General features: G+C 32.2%; 2 protein-coding genes across 3 annotated transcripts; both read right to left on the reverse strand.

The window, feature by feature from the left end:
• Positions 1 to 37: 37 nt before the first annotated feature.
• On the reverse strand, positions 38 to 4573 carry LOC11421234 (hexokinase-1). Its single transcript, XM_003627000.4, has 9 exons — positions 4226 to 4573; positions 2686 to 2833; positions 2368 to 2550; positions 2199 to 2273; positions 1924 to 2079; positions 1736 to 1834; positions 1509 to 1639; positions 772 to 853; positions 38 to 633 (listed from the first exon to the last, which is right to left on the reverse strand). Exons 1-9 carry the CDS (start codon positions 4495 to 4497, stop codon positions 295 to 297), a joined length of 1485 nt encoding a protein of 494 aa, XP_003627048.1. The 5' UTR covers positions 4498 to 4573; the 3' UTR covers positions 38 to 294.
• A 9184-nt stretch (positions 4574 to 13757) lies between these two features.
• LOC11434036 (nuclear poly(A) polymerase 4) lies at positions 13758 to 19298 on the reverse strand. 2 transcript variants are annotated; one of them, XM_039829499.1, is made up of 11 exons: positions 18757 to 19298; positions 18591 to 18668; positions 18063 to 18170; positions 17741 to 17803; positions 17492 to 17653; positions 16970 to 17083; positions 16799 to 16861; positions 15389 to 16696; positions 15081 to 15160; positions 14916 to 14989; positions 13758 to 13999 (listed from the first exon to the last, which is right to left on the reverse strand). In XM_039829499.1, exons 1-10 carry the CDS (start codon positions 18904 to 18906, stop codon positions 14962 to 14964), a joined length of 2154 nt encoding a protein of 717 aa, XP_039685433.1. In that variant the 5' UTR covers positions 18907 to 19298; the 3' UTR covers positions 13758 to 13999; positions 14916 to 14961. The 2 variants fall into 2 exon arrangements, with proteins under 2 accessions (XP_039685433.1, XP_039685432.1); XM_039829498.1 differs by lacking the exon at positions 13758 to 13999 and having other exon boundaries at positions 14488 to 14989.
• Positions 19299 to 20071: the final 773 nt, after the last annotated feature.

Genomic DNA, 20071 nt, shown 5'->3' on the forward strand with positions numbered 1-20071 from the left:
AAACAGCATGGCCATCAATTAAACAACCATAATAGTCTCATCTCAAATAATCCAATAACTTTGGCAAAAAAGGATATTATCATATCCTAACAGCAACGTAGAAATTAGTACATTGCAGAATTCTCTGTCATAAATAGGCATGTAAAGAACTTGTGATGACCAAATATTGCAACAAAAAAAAAAAGACCTAAAGTATATGTGTGCATGTCAATCTTTCCTAGACTGCTGGGGTCAAAATTGGAAAATGACATCCAAAAAAATAGTTGATACAAAATCCGAATAACATGATAATTGCTAACCATCAAGGTAAAAAGAATGAGAAGCAGCAAGAAGTGCAGCACCAGTTCCTGAACCATCGTTTGAGTGTTCAACGATAACACTATCCGATACACCTTCACCAAGCAACTCTTTTAGGGTATTTTCTAAGCACTTTCTGTATTCAGTGTAATGCTCATACAATCCACCATCCATGGCTATCACATTCTTCTGACCCTCGCCATTGGTGATGGTATCTTTTCCCAACTTCTTCAGAATTCCCACGATACCAGCTGCAGAAAGACGAGCACCACGGGTAGCAACAATATTGCACAATGCAACAACCACCTTTCTCACTTCCAGGGAAGTATCAGATATCTAATACAATAAAAAAAATGGAGTTAGGCCAATGAAAGTTTACCATATCGACCTTTAAAATTCTACGTCATTATAGAGACACTAAAAAAAGTCTTTTTGGAAAACATTTATCGGAACAAAAAAGAGAATTTCATGTACCTCTAAAATCTCCTTCAGTTTGGTTTTGACCACGTTGAGATCAGCGGACGAGTCATGATGCATGGCAGACATGTCAGGTGTCCTGCACATCAAATTCTTATGGTTAAGATACAAGAACTTCGATGATAATACTGGTAAAGGGGTAACTATAAGAAGCACATTAACCAAGGAATTCAAGAATTTTATTGAACCATGACTTGTGTAAGCAATATTCACATGGACAAACTGATGAATGCTCAAAGTTTTCACTATCTTCTGTTTGGAGAGAAACATTACAGATTAAGCAAATTTAGGCAGAAAGAAATTAGGAGTGTAAAAATTTTAAATCTAAAATCAAGTCGTTTCTATGTAATATTATATGAACAAATTCTTTGTCGAATTATATCAAACCCTTAAATTCATTTGATTTATCATTGTTAAGTGGAGAGAATATATACAATTGCTCTAGATGATTCCGAAGAAGGTACCGGAAAAAGATGTCCTGGGCACTAAAAAGAGGCCACAACTATCCTGCCTCGCTGAAGGCCTAAGGTCGGAAAATTCACTTTAAAAGTCAAAGTGGTATGTTCCAACCAGAGACCAAAACAGGATATAAAGCATAAAGCCATAAAAATTCTCCATAACCTCCCAACTAGATTAACAGAAACCATCTCAAGTTATGAGGAGAAACTGAAGCATCAGTGTCACAACCAACAATCACGAATGTTACTATGCATGCAAGTGGCATAAATTTGTACCTTAATATGAATGGAACTTTCAGTTTTGAAGGAACGGTTTCACCAAAAAACCAAGCTTCTTCGGCCATTTTGTATAGTACTCTACGAACAATTTCACCCAAATACATTCCAGAAATTATCTTCTCAAAAGTCTACATGCATGGTTGAAAATTTAAGAAAAAAAATTAATAGCCTCATTAATTAAGGCAAATAAGATCAAAATTGGAGGTCAGGTAACGCAATTGTACCTGTTCACCAGGGTTTAAACTCTCAGCATCTAAGGAATAGTCATACTCAGTTAATGGAAGGTGCGATGACCGGAAGTTTCCCCACTCCATGTTGATAACCTACATCAGTCTCATATGTTGAAGCTTCAATATTTATTATACTTTTTATATCAAATAATCTTTAACTGTTTTCAAAACTGCAAACTCACCATTTCTCCAGACTTGGGCAAATCACCGTGCCATTTTGGTATTGCTTGAGCACTCTCCACGTACGCTGCATTTGTTCCAGTACCTAAAATAACAGCAGCAATGACATCTTTGTTTGTATGTCGGCCTCCAGCTAATGTCCCGACTGTATCATTGACCTATTGGATGCCGAATATATAAGTACAGAATCTAAGAACAAAAATAATTATACTCCAGAAAAATTAATTGAAAATGCTATCATTTAATGTAATGTAGAAGAGTCCAAAACTTCAATTACCAAAGCTGTTATGTTCATATCAAGACCTTGTCTCTCAATTGCTTTTCTCAATTCAGCCACAACATCCTGACCAACCTATGTAAACAACAATAAAAGTAAGTATAAAATGTAAAGGTGAAAGAATGACAGGAAAGGAAAAGCATCAAAGCAATTAGGATTCAGGATTTACCGCATCATCGATCTTGAAACCTTTTGTCCAGTTGATAAGGTCCCCAGAAGAAATGGATGTTTGCTTGACAGGAAAGGAAAAGGTAAAACCTAGCTCCCTCTTTCTACCAGGAGGAACCTTGAAATCTTCACTTTCTTCATTAACAAACTTTGAAAGTTCTGCTGCAATATAGTCAAAGAGTTCCTGAATCACATTTGTATAGATTGGTCATGTTTCTCATACAAATGGATTAAAGCAAATAACTTTTTGGAAAAAAGAGTAAATAGTAATTGTTAGGCATAAAAACAAATTCAAATTGATAGAAGAAAAAGGACTTACATGTGATGTCCCGACCATCAAATTTGGAGGAATCGACACCTCGGTAAATTCTTGACCGACAACACCATCCTTGCCACCGAGTTGCACACGTAATACACGAAAGTTAGTTCCTCCAAGGTCCAATGCATAAAATAGTCCTTCCTCGTTCCTAAATAGAGAGGCATGTGAAGAAAAACAAAATATTTTAATATTTTTTCAGTCTAAAAAAATTCAAAACGTTTGGAAACACATGTATCAAAAAAAGTACGCTCATTGCAGGAAATTTTAACAGTTATGAAATGTAACTGATGGGAAATTATTTCAAAATATGCCATTAGAAAAACAATTACATCTTCATCATCACAATTGTCAACTGCAAACTTCGTAGCACTCTTGAATTGTGTTGCAGTAAAAAGTGAAACAGCACTCAAATATTATATATAAAAAGAGGATTTAATATGCTTCTAAGCTTCCTAGCAACAAATTTTCACACTACTGACATGAGTGACAAATGAACAATGCAAGTAATAACTTCCCTCTAGTACAAAATCAGTTTATTAAAATTGCAATTGAACAATAAATGAGCACAAATAGCTTGCTGATCATTCAAACCTCAATAAAAAGGATAAATTGTGCTTTCCGATAAACAGCTTAAATAAATACTTACCATAATGGCTAAATTCAATAAGCTATTTACATTCAGATATGCACGTTACAAATCCATCTACTTTATCAACATTCGTTTTCAACATAAAAATATAATTCTGATTCAACCACCACTTACCATAACATTTAAATTCAATAAGCTATTTGCGTTCAGACATGCACATTACAAAGCCGTCTACTTTATCAACATTTAACAATAGAATTTTAATTCGATGTCGACATATGTATCTTTAAACTCTTCTACAACAACAACAACAATCAAACTTTATCCCACTAAACCAAATAGAATTTTCTTTATTTTTAAAACTCTTCTAAATAAACTCTTCTAAATATTTAAAACTTCTTACATCATAAAATAAACACCAATATACTCTAAATAGCCTCTTTCATGATACAAAGCCAACTTATAAACAAACAAAGAAATGAATCTAACACCTCAACATGGCCCAGACACATATGATTACGATCAATTACATATTTTTATCAAATAAATATCAAGGGTGATGTGTTCAGTGTCGTGTCCGGTGTACATGTTTCATAGCTCAACAATATATAGACATAAATACAAATATACACTTCAGACGAAAACGATAATAACAACAACAGCCAAATCTTATACCACTACTCCCACCAGTTACATTTATAAGCAAAAAAAACCATTTTTTAGGTTCATTCAACACCTAATGTATTTGGTCTATAATATATATGAAATACATTAGGTATTCAATGAACCTAAAAAGTGATTTTTTTGCTTATAAATGTGACGGGAGGGAGTATGTGGTATCGGCTATATGGATGAAATTATGTCATAATAACACACATAAATTAATAAATTTATATTGATCTAATAAAACTATAGATCAACATGATTAAGATTGGATCAAAAAAGTTATACCCTGTAGGAAGATTATCAACAAAACTGATAAGCATTTTGAGCTTACTACCACCATCAGAAGCAAGACCAGCGTGCATCTCCACCGTCATTGCATCAGCAACCTGTTTCAGCTTCAACGTTGGTGTCGCACACTTCTCTTCAAATTCCTTCAATATCGCTATTGCTTTACCCCATCGCTTCGATTTCTTCACGTAACGATGAATCAACACCGTCGCCACTGCACACGCCGCCGTTGCTCCGATCACCGTCGCACACGCCACCACCTTTCCCATTTTTTTGGGTTTTAATGTCCGAAACAATCTTGTCAAAAAAACACACACCAAAGTACACGCACACTCTCTCTATTTATCACGTGTCTCAAATTTTATTTATTTTTATATTTTGATTGGAAATAATAAATAAATTGAAGGATTATGGTTCATACATACAAAGAGAATAGATGATTTTGGGAAGATTTTAAGTCGGCTTTTTTTTTTATTTCAATTAAACCGTTAATGTTTAAATATTTTTTTAATAATAACTTTATATTGTTAAGTTATTAAAAATATAAAATATTTGTTGTATTTGTATTATTTGTGCCACTAAAAAAGATAAATATGATTCATTGAGTTTATTACGTTTGAAAATCACAAATATATATTTATAATTTTAATCTATATCAAAATATTTATTTTTTAAAAGACAATATCAAAATATTTATAAATTTTTAGCTAATTTATAATAATGGTTGTAAATTAAGAAAAATTTATGGTTGGATTAAAATATTATTAGGGTGACAATGACATGTGTGAGTAAGTACGTAATTATGTTTGGGTAAAGAACAAGACAGTGACAAAAGATTAAGTAAGATGTCTTGTCGCACACGAATAATAACACCTAATCTTATGTTTGTTAAAGATTTGGTTTAAGTAACAACATCGTTTGGATTTTATTGGTGTGTTTCATCCGGGTTTTGTGGGCAAGTTTTCTTTAGTTTTTTTTTTTTGACAAATAATATAATAAATAGGCTAAAATAGTAAAAGGATAAATTCAAATAAAAAAATGCAACCCAAAACGAGATATCACATATAAATACTCGTATAGATAATATTCGTTTTAACATTTTTTTAATTTAATTTACTCATTTCAATTTAATAACATCTATATTATCTAAATTTTAGTTTAAATATTCATGTTATATTTTCATACATTCCATTTCTAACAACAATGTTCCTTGATTCAACAAAAATATAAATAAAGTCCATCGCGTTTAACAAAAATAAAGTTATTCGACAAAAATATAAATAAAGTTTTTTATTTTAAAGGAATTTAAGCGGCATGCAACAATACTTTATAGTATTAGGGGTTTTTTGAATCAAGTTGAAAGAATAGTAATGTTATTTATGTAATTTACTTAGTTTAATAGTGATTGTGCAAATGTAGATATCATCAAATCCGCCTCAGTATTAATTAATAACGGATAGTTGAAATATTTGTTTACTATATTTACAGGTATCGGTCTTATGCTCGTGGAAAATTTTATCCACAGATATCCACTATGCGGATTTTTTTGCCATCCCTAATTGTGATTAACTCACGTCTTTCTTCTCACTTACGTTTCTTCTCTCTTTTCAGTTGAAACGTTCTTGTTTCCTCTTCCTCCCCACCCTCAACGTAAAATGTTTTCGTCGACGTGATTCTCTGTTACTTTCGATTCTTAGACCCATATTGTTCTACATCGAACACAGCGAACCTTCAACCCATCTTGATTATGAAGGGCAATGTTGGGGGGAAATTTAACACGTTGATGTTGATGTTGTTCACATGTTTGAATTTGTAAATTCCATCTTGATGTTTGATCATTATAAGGTTTAGGGGATGTGTTATATTGAAGTTTTATTTTTTATTTTTTAAGGAATGTTATATTGAAGTTTTTGATACTGTATTTGATATTTTTGGTTATTGAAATTTGGTAGTTGCTTGTAGAATATGGTATGATAGCCTTGTACTAAAATATCTTGATTGGTGGGAATGGTTTCATTTGTGGGATAACATTTCTTGTAACATGACTTGATTGTGAAAGACTTATAGAAGCCTTATAACATGAATATTAACCAAAAAGTTTCACCACTATACATAAGCTTTATAAAAGGCAACTAGAATATCTTAATTGTGAAAGACTTATAACATGAATATTACTGATATAAAATTTGTTTTGATTCTTTTGTGAGTGCAGAATTTTGTGAATGCATTAGACATTTCAATTGACAATGCAGAATTTTGGGAGGTTTCAATTGTGAATGCTGGTTTTCTATCAGTTTCAATTGTAAATGAAACCGAAATAAATGAGTGCATACTGAATGAAACTGATATAAAAAAATGAGGTTTCAATTGCAATGTTGAAAATGAAATGTCTAGATGAAGTTCCAAATGAATGAAGTGGAACTCTATGTTTCAGTGATATTCATTCATACTCATATATTATCCCTTCCTGCCCATATCTCTTCATATTTTCCAAATGAGTCCATAGTTTGAAGCATGTTCTTAAAATCATCTAGAAGTTCTTGATAGTTAGTACATATATATGAATGCAAGTTCTCTATAATAATTGTTCTATTATCTCTTGAGTTAGGATATATAAATATATATAATTGTTGCATGCACATGTTAAATTGAAATATAAAAAAAAAGACAATGGAAAAAGGTTCATATTCCATTCAACTCATGATTTTGTGAAATTAATTTCATTGATATAAAATAAAATTTGTTTGCAATCCAATTATGTGATCACATCACAAATTTAAAATATAATCTACAATTGTTTTTGCAAACTAACATACTATATTATCTTCCACTTTGCTTCCTACTTTGAACTTGGTTTAAATTAATGTGTGATATCTCCAAACTTGTACTCTTTTTGAGTATTATGCATGTCAAAAAATCAAGTGAATTCAATAAACTTTTGAATGATCCTCGATGTCTCAATAATTTAGTGATCTGCTTAACAGATGACGAAGGGGCAATCACTACACCATACTTCAAGGAGGTGCCCGTAATAATATGCGCAGAAGTAGAAGCACTTGATTATGGTTCTGCCGAACTGGAATATTCTGAATAGGTTGTTGAGCCTCTGCTGACTTCTTTCATTTATCCTTTTCTTTAATCGTCTCCAGATGCAGCCACTTACAATTCGCAACGTTATGTCCAATGACATAGCAATGATGGCAGAAGAGAGGCTTGCGTTTTCGTTCGTATTGCTCTTCGACTTTGAAAGTGGAACCCTCACGTTCTACAACTATTTCATCCAAGGTACGCTTAGATAAATCGATATCCACTAATGTCCAAAGGCCCGGTTACGTGTTGGAGCATCCACCTCAATCGGGATTCCAACCGCACTAGCTGTTTCCTTCGGTGTCCGTTCACGCCAATATTCTTGAGGTAATTCCACAATGCGGATCCAAATGGATGCGTGCGTCGGTTTCTGCGAGGAATTACTGAAATCCTTCATCAATTGGGAAAGATAAGCAGTACCAACTTGAGATTAATGGTCCCTGCTACCCAAATGCAGTGTAATTCCTCTGCCTGTTCAAAGTGAAAATCATGTAGCCCCATCCAAGAGAGACTATGCATGTACAAAGTGAAAATCATGGTAGCCCCGTCCAAGAGAGACCAGTTTCCACTTATTTGCCAGCTTCCATATTTTGCCTAACTTAGTAGCCAATTCACGCGTCGTGTATGGTTTGTCCCCTTATAGAGAGTCAGTCGACCCCTGTCATACCTTAAATTTTGACCACTTTTCTCTATTTTTACACATTTTGTTCATACTTTTAAAACCGGAAATGTCCGTCATTTTAGACGAAATTTCGGCAGAGATACCCCAATTTTTGACCCAAGATTATATAATGGGGGTACATAATTGTGTGAACGAAGTAAGCACTAGAAAAATTTTATTTGGAAATGATAAATTAAATAATTAATCTGGTCATTATTAAAAAGTGCTTTCTTGGTCCCCAAGTTTTGCTAAATTATTTTGGAATGCAATCTAGAATATTTTGGAACACAATCTAAAATATTTTGGTAGGCAATCTAATATATTTTAGTGCTTGATCTGAAATATATTTTGATACTCAATAATATATATTTATGTACTGAATAATACATATTTATGTACTGAATAATTATATTTTTGTACTCAATATGATATATTTTGGTAGACAATTGGCATATTTTTGTACTAGATGAATTACTTGTTCCCAAAGTTTCTCACCTATTAGTTGTGAAGTTTCTCTATAAATAGAGGGCTCACACAATGCATTCAACACACCGAAATACACAGTTGATGCTTCCTGTGTTTTTCTTCTCTCCTCCCTCTTTTGACTTGTGTTGACGAGTCTTTCTTCTTTTTCTACTCCTTTCTGTCCCTTTCGGTTTCAAGGTATTTTATTTTATTTTTGTTTTGCTTTATGTTATAAAAAATACAAAAAAAAAATATTTTGTGGTGATCCAACGTCACTACAAAATTCTCTAACTACAAAAATTATCATACTTTTATTTCGTTGCTACGTTAGTTTTATATATCATTCAAAATAACAAAAAACATTCAAATAAAAAAATTCCAAAAATATTGTTCTTATCATCTTAATTTTCTCTAATTTTCAAAAAATTCATCCGGCTTGTTTCTTTTAATCTTTTGCTCATTTCTTCACTTGCTTTCAATTATTGCTTTGTTGTGTCTTTATATGATGATTTTAATTGTTGCTTGTTATTTTCATATGTCTATCCTTAATTTCTTGCTTATTACTACTTATGTCTCATTCATCACAATATTCCTTATGCTTACTAACGGTTTAATCTTTGTTTTGAATCATAGCATGCACATTTAACTTTCTCATCATTTTATTTTATCATTGACTTAGTGTGTATAAATAGGGAATTGGTGTAAATTTATTTCTTGCATTTTATTTTGGCATAAAGGCCTTAGGGTTGTATTTAGGAATTGATGTAATAATGTAGGTAACATAAGCACCGAAACATACACCGACACTTCACATTTATTTCTTGTACGTCGTTACGATAGCTTACCGTTAGTTTAGAAGAGAAAAAAAACCTTTTTATCAAAAAACCTAAACATGTCAAATTCAAAAAACATTTTATTAACAACATTTTCTCAGGTGAACTACATTGGTTTTGATCCCTTTTCTTTAAGGGTATGTAGGCAGGGGAGTCAATCCTTCCAAATCAAATAAAAATAACCAAAAACATACTTCTTCTTCCTCCATTCTTTCACTTAGATTTTTAGGTAATAATTTTCATGTAAGCAAATCAATTTAGCACAGGATAATTTAGGTAAGAGGTTCCTACGGAATACCGTAGACACTTAGGGTGCTAGCACCTTCTCTTCGTGTAACCAACCCCGAATCCAAAGTCTCGATAAGGGTTTTTACTCATTTTTTCCCTTCCCACGAATAAAAATTGAGAGTTCAAAGATTGATGACGATTTAAATCAATTAATGGTTTGATATCCGGAAATCACGAGCACAACCCCTCAACATCGTCTGACATTCCGCCAAACCTTTAGAGTATTCCTCCTGGCCAATTCGAATACTCAAAGAATCCCCTTTGATACAAGGAATCGGTAGAGGGGGTTCATCGTGGGAGAGCAAAGTTCTGCCACCTAGTGCCGTCGCAAAAGACTTTGGTGGGACAATCACAATCTGAGTCGAAGGAGGGTTATCTGCCACACACGGCCATGGGCAAAGTAAATGCCATGCCATAACTTAAGAATCAAGACTAGAGAAGTTTCCAATGATGAGCTTCGCGTGGATCAATCTTTGTAACGCCGATGGGCATTAACGTGATTGCACGTACTCAATGGGAAAAAACAACTTTAGTCAATTCTGATCACAGAGGAAGATGATGGAAATCGCTCAAAAAACCCTAGCAGATGGGAGTAAGTTTTTCAAGTAGAAGCACCTTGATATTTTTATTGAAACTAAAATTATATTTAACTCTTTCAAAAAAAAATATTTAACTATATAATTTACTAGTGTATTTTCCCGATGTTACCCTAGTTATATACATAGTATTAATTTTTGTGTTTCATGTTTAATATTTATTTCCCTCAAAAAAATGTTTAATATTTATTTATTTTTTTGACAAAAAATGTTTAATATTTATTAAAAGCTCATATAAGATTACTCATGCTATGACTCGTATTCATTAATTAACTATTAATATCTGCTTAAAGTATGAATTAATTTAATTCTAATTTTTTGACAAAAAAATTAAAAATAAATTGTAGTTATCTAAATTGAAAAAATTATCAATAATATTAGTGTTTGTGTTATATGTATAATATTTATTGAAAATACATATAATTTAAAAGTAATAAAAGAAAAAAAAATAGCTCATATTATAACACATACTTTTTTTTTGACAAAATTATAACACATACTTTTTTTGTAGTGATATAACTCTTAACTTGTTAAATAAACTACCAATATTTGCCTAAAATATGGATTTAATTGGGGTCCTGCAAATGGACATCGGGATTGGACCCCTCAAATTAATCGGTCACTAGACTAGATACCGAGTTTTAAAAAAAAAACTACTTAAAATATAACATAATTAAATCCTAGTTATCTAAGTTGAAAAATAATTAAGAGTATGTGTTTAGAAAGAAAATAATGAGCACATATAGGCAAACAAAATTATTTTTTTATAAAATATGAAATTGATTACAATAAATAATTTAATCAAATAATCATCTAAAACTTTCTCTATCAATTTAATATTTCAAAAATGATTGAATTATCTATTAAATTTGACAAAATATATGCTAAATAAAATATAATTTAAAATGAAAGTTAATGAAGGAGAAACTGAGAAACAGATAAATAGTTTGAAATAAGGACAAAACTCGTGTGAATTTGTTTGTGTTTCTCATACGATTCGTAGTTAAAAATACACTTTTTATTTTTTTTTTTGAGAGAGAAAAATACACTTTTCATGAGTAGTTTATTTAACAACCGTATGAAAAGCACCTAAGAAAATACACATAAGATTTTTGCTAGAATTAAAATAAGGATAAAATTTAGGTACATTTTTTTTAAATGCTTTTCGTGTGGTACTTCATATAAAATACTCACAATTATTTGTGATTTCTTAAATCCATAATTTTTTCAAAGTTTGTTATGACCACGTAAAATGAATTTTAATTATGTGAAGAAATATGTGAAAAGCATGTAAGGAAAAGGCACCAAAAGTTTGCCCTTAGAATAAAGAGTTTTTTTAATAACAAATATTAGCAATTTAGTTGTAAAAAAAGAACACAAAGTATATAAATGAATATAAAGATCAAATGAATATATATAAGGGAGAGATATATTGACCCAAGAGTAACTCTAAAGAATTACTTCACATCCCCACCCTCCATTTTATATAAATCTAATGGATTAAATTTATGTCTTATTAATTATCATCTGATCACCTCTACACTACACCATTCTCATCAATATTAATTACGGACTCGATCAATGCTAATAATTATGTAAGGATTTTATCTCCACTAATAATTATGTAAGGATATTAATTACAAATGCTCTGCCATAACTCACAAATTAAATCATTTCTTGGCAAATTAAATTTGGATGACATTTTATCTCCACTAAATATATATAGAACTGGACAAAAGATGTCTCTAACTCAAATTCAAAGGTCTGGTTTAATGTGATTCACAACTAGCAACATAAAATTCACCGATCAATCACTACTAGTCCTTATAAAATATGTTTTGGTCCCTATAAATATATAAATTTTTTATCTACAAAAAAAGAAAAATATATCAACTTTTCTTTTTAGTTCCTCTAAAACTTTCCTTCAACTTTTAGTCCTTATAAAATTTTCAATCACTATTTTTTGTCCTTATTTTTAAATTAATTTTGGTATTTTTTTAATGAAATTATGCAGAAATGTGTAGAATAATGTAAAAACCTCTCAAAAAAAATTAGAATTTTTTAACAAAACATAAATTAAATATGAATTTTTAACTACAAAAAATATAAAAATTCATATTTAATTCATGATTTGTTAAAAAAAAATTAATTTTTTTAAGAGATTCTTATAATATTAATAATAGTTTTGTAAAATTTTATTCAAAAATATGAATTCTGCATGAGTTTACTTTAAAAGAGATACCAAAAATGAAGATTTAAAACTTTTGGGGGACTCAAAGCCAGGGACAGATCCAAGCTAAGGCTATGTGGGGCTAAAGCCCCACATCCAACTTCCTTAATTTTGTATATTATAATTAGGGTAATAGTTATTTTGATCCTTGAATGTGTAACGAGTAGTTACAATAGTCTCTTAATGTATTAAAATTTTAAAATAGTCTATGATTTTGCACTTCGTTAGTCAAAATAGTTCTGAATTGACAACTAGTAAGTATATAAAAGACTAATATGACAATATTAGCAAATTATTTTAATGTTGGGGACTATTTTGACTATCAAAGTGCATAATCAATGACTATTTAAAATTTTGAACATTGAGTGACTATTATGGTTACTTCTTACATATTCAGGGACCAAAATAATTATTACCCCTTATAAATAAATAAAACACAATATGTTAAGAACAAGACCAACAAGTTAACAACCTTGTGCAAAACTTATGGAAACAAATAAGTCCAACACATTTGCAATGGTTTATAAGTTTTTGAAGTTGGTTTTACTTTTGTTGATAGCAAGTGTAAGTGTTAGCAACTTAAATTTTAGCCCCATATGCACAAAATGTCTAGATCCACCCTTACTCAAAATTGAAGAAATTTTTTAGAGTGAATAAAACAAAATTGTAACCTATATATTAATAGGTCCTATCAAATATAAAGGATCATTAGACATACTCTAACTCCTACAACAAAGACTCAAATACTTTGCAAACACCCAAATTAGAGTGCTTCCCCCTTCTACTTACGACCGACAACCAAGATACATCATGTTTAACATGCTCCAGCAACTTCACTTTATTAGCACAATGTTTTTTCTCATGTTCCATAACCTCATGTTGTAGCGAGCCATATTAATTGTGTCACAAATAGCAAGGGATTAAGGAGTTATCTTTCTATTTGTGAAATTGAGAGATATGAGGAAAAGAGAGAAAATATTTGAACGTATAAAAGGTTGTGAAATAAATTTTATAAATGAAAACAAAAAAGTTAAGATGGAAACAAATTAAAATTCTACGGTGCATTTTTTTGGCACAAAGCATGCATCCTCGAACCGTTATGGGTGGCACAGTTTTATAGACGATTAGTGGTAAAGTTCTCTCTCAAAAAATTGAGCAGTGCTACATTCTTAGAGTTGGATTCGAACCAAAAACCCTGATTAAACAGTAAGATATTCATTACTCTCGTCTTGGTGTTCTTGAATACTGATAATGCATTTGATAAGATGAAACATTGCACATGTTTTAAAAGTGTATTTCAAGATGTTAGAAATGGAGAAACTCCATTGATGAATCGAAGAAGCTTGAGTTTGTTAGAGGAGAGAGAAGATAAATTCTAACTGAATCTAACTGAATTTTGTATTATGTGAATTGTATATGATTACAGTAGAGTTTAGCATATAGTGTAAGTGGCTTACACTGTTATGCCAGCAATACACATTTAAGTAAAGCTTGTTAATACAGTTTAAGTAATGCTAAGCTAACAGCTCTATATCTCTAATACAAGATGACATAAATTGTTTAGGACCCCTCCGCCCGCTGTTCTTGTGTATAGTCTCACGTTTGGGCAATCTGTAACAATAAACAATTGGTCAAAACTACTACTCAATACATTTGCTACAAATTTTACATTTTAGTTATTGGTTTCATTTTTAGGGACGACTAAATATAGTATAATTAATTATTTTTTAGAAAAATAGATATATTTTTTTCTATCAGAAAATGCACAAATCAAGAAATTATATTTACTTTGTCTCATTTAGTTACTGTTTAGTGAAAGGGAATAGAAGAGTGAGACACGTAAAGTGAGATGAAAGAGAACAAAACACATGAATAACCAAGGTTTAGGAGTAACTTCAATGATTCTTACTTAGCAAATAATCAAAAGAATCAAGGCTATAAGTTACTTCAATGATCCAGTATATTTGTTTTGGATCCACGTAAAAAACAATTGACGATTTAGTAGAGATAATTGTTGAGTTTTACTTTTCTTTTTGAAGAGATAATGGTTAAGTTAGAGACCAATATCAATATAAGATGATGCAACGCAAGAGAAGAAATGTACAAAGACTAGGTTGAGATCATCATAGATTGAGTTCATATATAACCTCGGAAAGTACAACAATCAGTATAGATCTTTGCTAGAAAAAGAAAACAACACGTCATATCCCCCTACCCTCCTTTCCCTATCTCAATCTCTAAAATGCAAAAAAAGAAAAGAAAAGAAAAATAGCAAAGTACATCAATAGCCTTTTAATGTACGCCCACTAATTTCAGCAAGAATCCTAACAAATACTAATGAAGTCAGTTTAGAATTAACACCACACAAACAAAAATCGCCAACTGTACAGAAGACCAAAGAAAGTCATGCCCCGGCTCTTCAGATTAATGCCAATCACTCCCCATAGGTGATGCAAGCTTGGTTTGGTGACCAAGCAAGCCTGAAAATATTAGCAAAATGGAAGCCAGCAGTTAAATTAGAACTTACCAAATGGCTGGCTTTCTTCAATTACCAAATTCAACTGTTGAATTTCTCACGCTGTCGATGTTAGACTCAGTCTCCTGTTACATATACAAAGCAAAAAAGACAGCATAAAAACAAAATGAAGACAAATAAGCTCTACATAACAGTAGTTAATGAACTAGAACTTGCCTTATTACTGTCTTTGGAACAGCTTCTGAGTCAAAGCTTTCCTTCGTAGAATCAAGAAACATCCCTGCCATTGCAATTGGCTTCACAGCACCGGCAAAAAAGGAGAAAAGAAACAGGTAAATTGGTAAGTAAACAACATTGCCCCTAATAAAATCTAACAATAAAAGTAGACAGTTAAAACTAAAGAAAAGAGCAAAGCTTTTGCCACATGCACTAGTGTCCCTTTATGTTGACAGAAGAGATACATCAAAGTCGATAAAAAAAAAGAGGAAAAAATAAAAATTGAGAAAGGAATTGAAAGCCAAAACCTCCAAATGTGTCTGTAGTGTGTCTTGTAATACTTCATTGTTTGCACTGGCCAGTGTACCAATTCCAAGTTTTACAGAATCTGCCATGTAGGTGGTATCGAATCTACTGTTGTTCATTGCCTCAACAGCCCTGGCGCTATCATCAACATACCCTGCCACTGATACAGACGCAACATATTCGGGAGAGCCATCTTCGCTCGAAACAGATGTAACCCCGCTAGAATTCGATCCACATTCAGTCCCAGCTTCTGGAGACATTCTTCTATCCAACTCATCTTGCTCACTATTGGTCAAACTCGTACTCTCACCACTCTTCAACTCTTGACAATCAGATACAGCGTAGTTGCCAGGTGTCAAGCTCTCCACAAAAGGATTGGCGCAATGTTTTTTCAGCACAACATCCTGCTTCACCCCCTTGTCATCATACTTCCTCTTAATGTTCCTCCCACGAAGTTCAGTCCCAGAAACCTCATTTTCTTGAAGTGATTTTGGACGATTCTCCACTGGTACTGTTGACCTTGATGGTCGAGATCGTTTAAAACCATCAGGAAACACATAGCAAGGGATTTGCCTTCTACGGATGTGTGAAACATGAATGTCCATCCCAGGTTTCCAGAACATGTACATATTAATAGAATGCCGAAATGCTTCAACAGTTCCACGTATATCAAACTGCTGGCCTTCTTGAACAACCTCCCCCTGTTTCCTCTGCAAGCCCATGAAGAAAGCACTATGTGAACATTTCCTTGTATCATCAATATACTCCCGAGGATAAGGATGGCACTGCAACTTCCCAATAGTATCACGCTCAATCATCAAAGTCAGCTGCCGAAGGCGTGATTCCACCCAACCTTTCCAAGCACGCAAGTCATCAACATCAGCAGCAACTACGTCAATTTGCAGAAAGTTTTTGTAGCCTTCAAAGAAAACATATGGTACAAACAGAGCACTCCAGCCGACTTTATTCAGTTCAATGTCCTCACAGATTTTGTTGCCATATTGGAACTGCTCCATCATAACTCGAAGTGTGCTTGCAGAAACATTATAACTTGAATTCATGCACGGATATGCGGGAGTTATGATTGGCATAAGATGAGATCGATCACGGGGATTTCTAAGAGGATGCCACACAGAAAACCCAAGCTCGTTCTCCTCTATCGAACATAACATGACAGGATTTGGCCACCGCCACTGTGTATACACCCTAAAGAATCGAGAGACAAGCATGCTTGGAACTGCATTTGGATACAACTGGCATACTCGAGCTACAAGAAGTGCCCAGTTAACACCACCGAGGAAACCTGTCACCTGAAAATGTGAAGACAAGAATATTTTGAACTAGCCATCGGTTATTCAAAATAAACAAATGAGTTGAAATGGTTTGTAAGAGAAGGAAAAAATAATACTCACATTGGAATAAACACCTCGTCTTTTGGCCCAAAACTTCAAGCACCGGAGTGTTGTTCGAAAGTACTATAATCCAAAAAAGAAAATGTTAAATAAGAAAGAAAATGTACAGTGTGCAACAATTAGAAATGGATGACTTAACATGATAAGAAATGCATAAAAGGAAAATGTCACCTCAATATTTGGAACAAGCTTTAGAATTTGATCTGCAACTCTACAACCATTCAAACTTCGAACAGTAGGCTCATCAATATTATGTAGAACAGAGACATCAGATATATCCAATTCCTGCTCACAAGACAGAAACAAAACAAAGTTCCAAAATATAATACAAGAACAAAATAAAACATGTAACCAGCACAAATAAAATATTTAAATTTCTAACTTATTTGACCTCTTAATAACACCAAGACCAACTCCATAAAATTAACATTTGAATCAATAGGAAACATAGTCAGTTTTCATATGCCGTAAAAATGTGCATTAAGATGGTTCAGAAAATCTACATTCACATTTAAGCCATAAAATTTCATTTAAAAACAATTTAACATAGAAATCCTATTATAACACAACCCATATTCCAAATCTAAGATTTGAAGTTACTGATGTGACTAGGGCAAAGTATGGTTGCCCCTTTTCATCCAGGTGGTTGTTTTGATAAAGGTATAGATAGAAAAAGAGAAATATATCACTTACTTCAGGTACAATCAAGCAAGAAATACTTGCATAAAGAAGGTCAATCGAAATTCCATCAAACTTGAACTTCATAACTGGGACATGAGCGTCTGGAACTGGTTGCAGTTCAGTAACTTCATCCATGCTAGCCAGGATATCATGGAACGTGTAGAAAAAATCCTCCTGATAAAAATATGAAAGGTCAGATGTGAAAATTGAGAATAATTTTAATGAAGCACACAACCAAAATTTATGTAGCAGCATATCTACCTCGCGGTTCACATAGGATGGCCCAATACACAGTGTATCCAAGTCGGCTCCAGGTCCATGAACCTGCATCATAAAAAATAAAAAATAAAAATAAAGAAAAAGAGCATAAGTGATCCATAAACAACAGATATATTTGAAGCTCAACTGAAGAATAAACATTTATTCGTTTGTATCAATATTCCCATATCGTACAATACTTTGCAAACAAGTAAGATTATCATAATTGAAACAAAAAGTTAAAAGGCCCGTTAGGTTTTAATTCACCAAAAATAAATCAAAGCATGAAGATGTGCAGGTCAAGCATGGGGCAAGCAATACTCACGCCAAGACGATAAGAACCAAATGTGAGAATGACAGCATTTGCATCTTCCACCATTTGATCAGTGTACCCTTTCAGGCGAGTAAGGTGCTTTACCCAACTTTTTACTATCTGAAACACAAAAAAACAAATTAAAATAAGCAAGGGAATTTACCATGAAAATGATAATGGACTAGTTTATAATCATTACAATGATAGATTGCAGTATTACACCAAGAGAAATTATCAATAAATAATGTGATTATAAGCAAGTATCTAAGTGACTAATCACTCCAATAAAATCATCACCAACATGCATCAACAATTAAATCAAGCTCCCATCTGTCAAAAATAAACATTCATGTTGATCAATTAAACCATACAGTTCCATAATTACCCCCTAGATCCCTAAGTTGCCATGATCATCAATTACAAAATCTTAACAAAATTGCTATAGTCAAATAATAACATTGGTCCAACACTACAAAAATCATAATCATCACATATATCATACAATTTTCAATAGAAAACTAATTCTCTCTATAATAGAACCTGTCCAAGTCTATGAAGAACCTCTTCCCTCTTGTCAGCCTCCTCCTTGCTCTCATACAACCCCGATTCAACCAGAAACTGCAACAAAAAACAAATAATTAGTCAAATTAATTAACAAATATAAAGTGCACCATCATAGACAAATCAATGAACCTATCAATCAAACCTTCTCCAATTGTTGAGTCCTTTTCCTATCAGCACTTGTTGGCCCAGCCATTGAAATAGCCTTTGTGACACCGTATTGTTTCTCCGGCACCGCCGGCGAAGAAGAATTCGCAGGCTTTGATGATGCTCCTAACCCTTCAGAACTACCCATGATCTCAAACACAACCAAATCGATAAAAATCGAATCTTTTCAATATTTTTTGCTAATTAACGAAACCCCAGAAATCAAAAACCAACGAAGAGGAAAAAAGCAAGTGATCGATCGAAAATTGAATGAAATTTGGGTGCGAAAAGAAATCGCATTAACGAGAAAAACAAAACCCTGGAATTGATGAAACTAAAGGGAAAAGATTGGTATTTAATGAAGAAAATTGAAATTGAAATTGAAATCGGAAACCCTAGATCCCTAAAATTAGGGATGAAAAGGGATCTGAAGAGGGAAAGGGAAAGAGGGAACAAAAGCGCGATCGCGGTAACAAAGATGAAAACAAAAAGAGGAGAGAGAAAGACACAGCCCTAGACTAGAACCCTTTGATTTTTTTTTCTTCTAGATATTTATTTATATTTATATAGTTTAAGGAGAGAAATATGGATTTATTGTTACACTTTAATCATATCATGGTTTGTTGGTTAAGATATCTCTCAAAATAATTTATAAAAAAATATCATAGTTTGTCAACTTTTTTTTTTTTTTTTAAGAAATCATAGTTTGTTACTTGGTTGGTTAAGATCCTTTCAAAAAATATAGTTTCTTTTTGGGAAAGATCCTTTCGAAAAATAAAGTTGTTTGTTAAGATATATATTTACGGGGTTAATAACTTATCATATCATAGTGGGACTATAAAAAGTTTTTAAAACAAAAAAACGTATTATAGAGAGATTATGAATGAAATTTTTTTTTTGGTTACGGTGAATGAAATTTAAAGTATTTATAATGATCTTCTTTCAAAAAATTATTTATAATGATCAAAAACCTATTTTTAGGGAATAATGATGAAAAAAAACTTATTTAATTATAAAAAATACAAATATATCTCTTCTTTTGGGTGAAAATTTGTAAAGATAATTTTATGCTGAATTTTGAGGTTGGATGGAGCTAGACATGGCAACAAAACTTGTGTCCATAGGTTTGACGGTTTTTTACCATTTGATTGGATTTGGATCTGATTTTGGGTTTGGATTTTCCTCGATTTTAAACTACGAGTAACGGAGATATATGTATTTATACCCAAACTCTACCTGAATGTAGAAAAGTCGTGTTTTTTTTTTTGCGAGGGGGTTGATAATGATATGTCATGTTATTTGGTTTGATAATT

The sequence above is a fragment of the Medicago truncatula genome, chromosome 8 (genome assembly GCF_003473485.1).
Source record: "Medicago truncatula cultivar Jemalong A17 chromosome 8, MtrunA17r5.0-ANR, whole genome shotgun sequence".
NCBI lineage: Eukaryota > Viridiplantae > Streptophyta > Magnoliopsida > Fabales > Fabaceae > Medicago > Medicago truncatula.

Bases quoted from the DNA above. Each gene is read 5' to 3' on its own strand.
- LOC11421234 (XM_003627000.4), bottom strand. From the start codon at position 4,497: ATGGGAAAGGTGGTGGCGTGTGCGACGGTGATCGGAGCAACGGCGGCG. The intron at 2,834-4,225 runs GTATAACTTTTT...CTCTCTATTTAG, and splicing joins GTTGATAATCTTCCTACAGG to GAACGAGGAAGGACTATTTT. The intron at 1,640-1,735 runs GTACAATTGCGT...CCATGCATGTAG, and splicing joins GTTTAAACCCTGGTGAACAG to ACTTTTGAGAAGATAATTTC.
- LOC11434036 (XM_039829499.1), bottom strand. From the start codon at position 18,906: ATGGGTAGTTCTGAAGGGTTAGGAGCATCATCAAAGCCTGCGAATTCT. The intron at 17,654-17,740 runs GTAGATATGCTG...TATTTTTATCAG, and splicing joins CATCCTATGTGAACCGCGAG to GAGGATTTTTTCTACACGTT. The intron at 17,084-17,491 runs GTAAGTGATATA...TCTTGTGAGCAG, and splicing joins CTTGCTTGATTGTACCTGAA to GAATTGGATATATCTGATGT.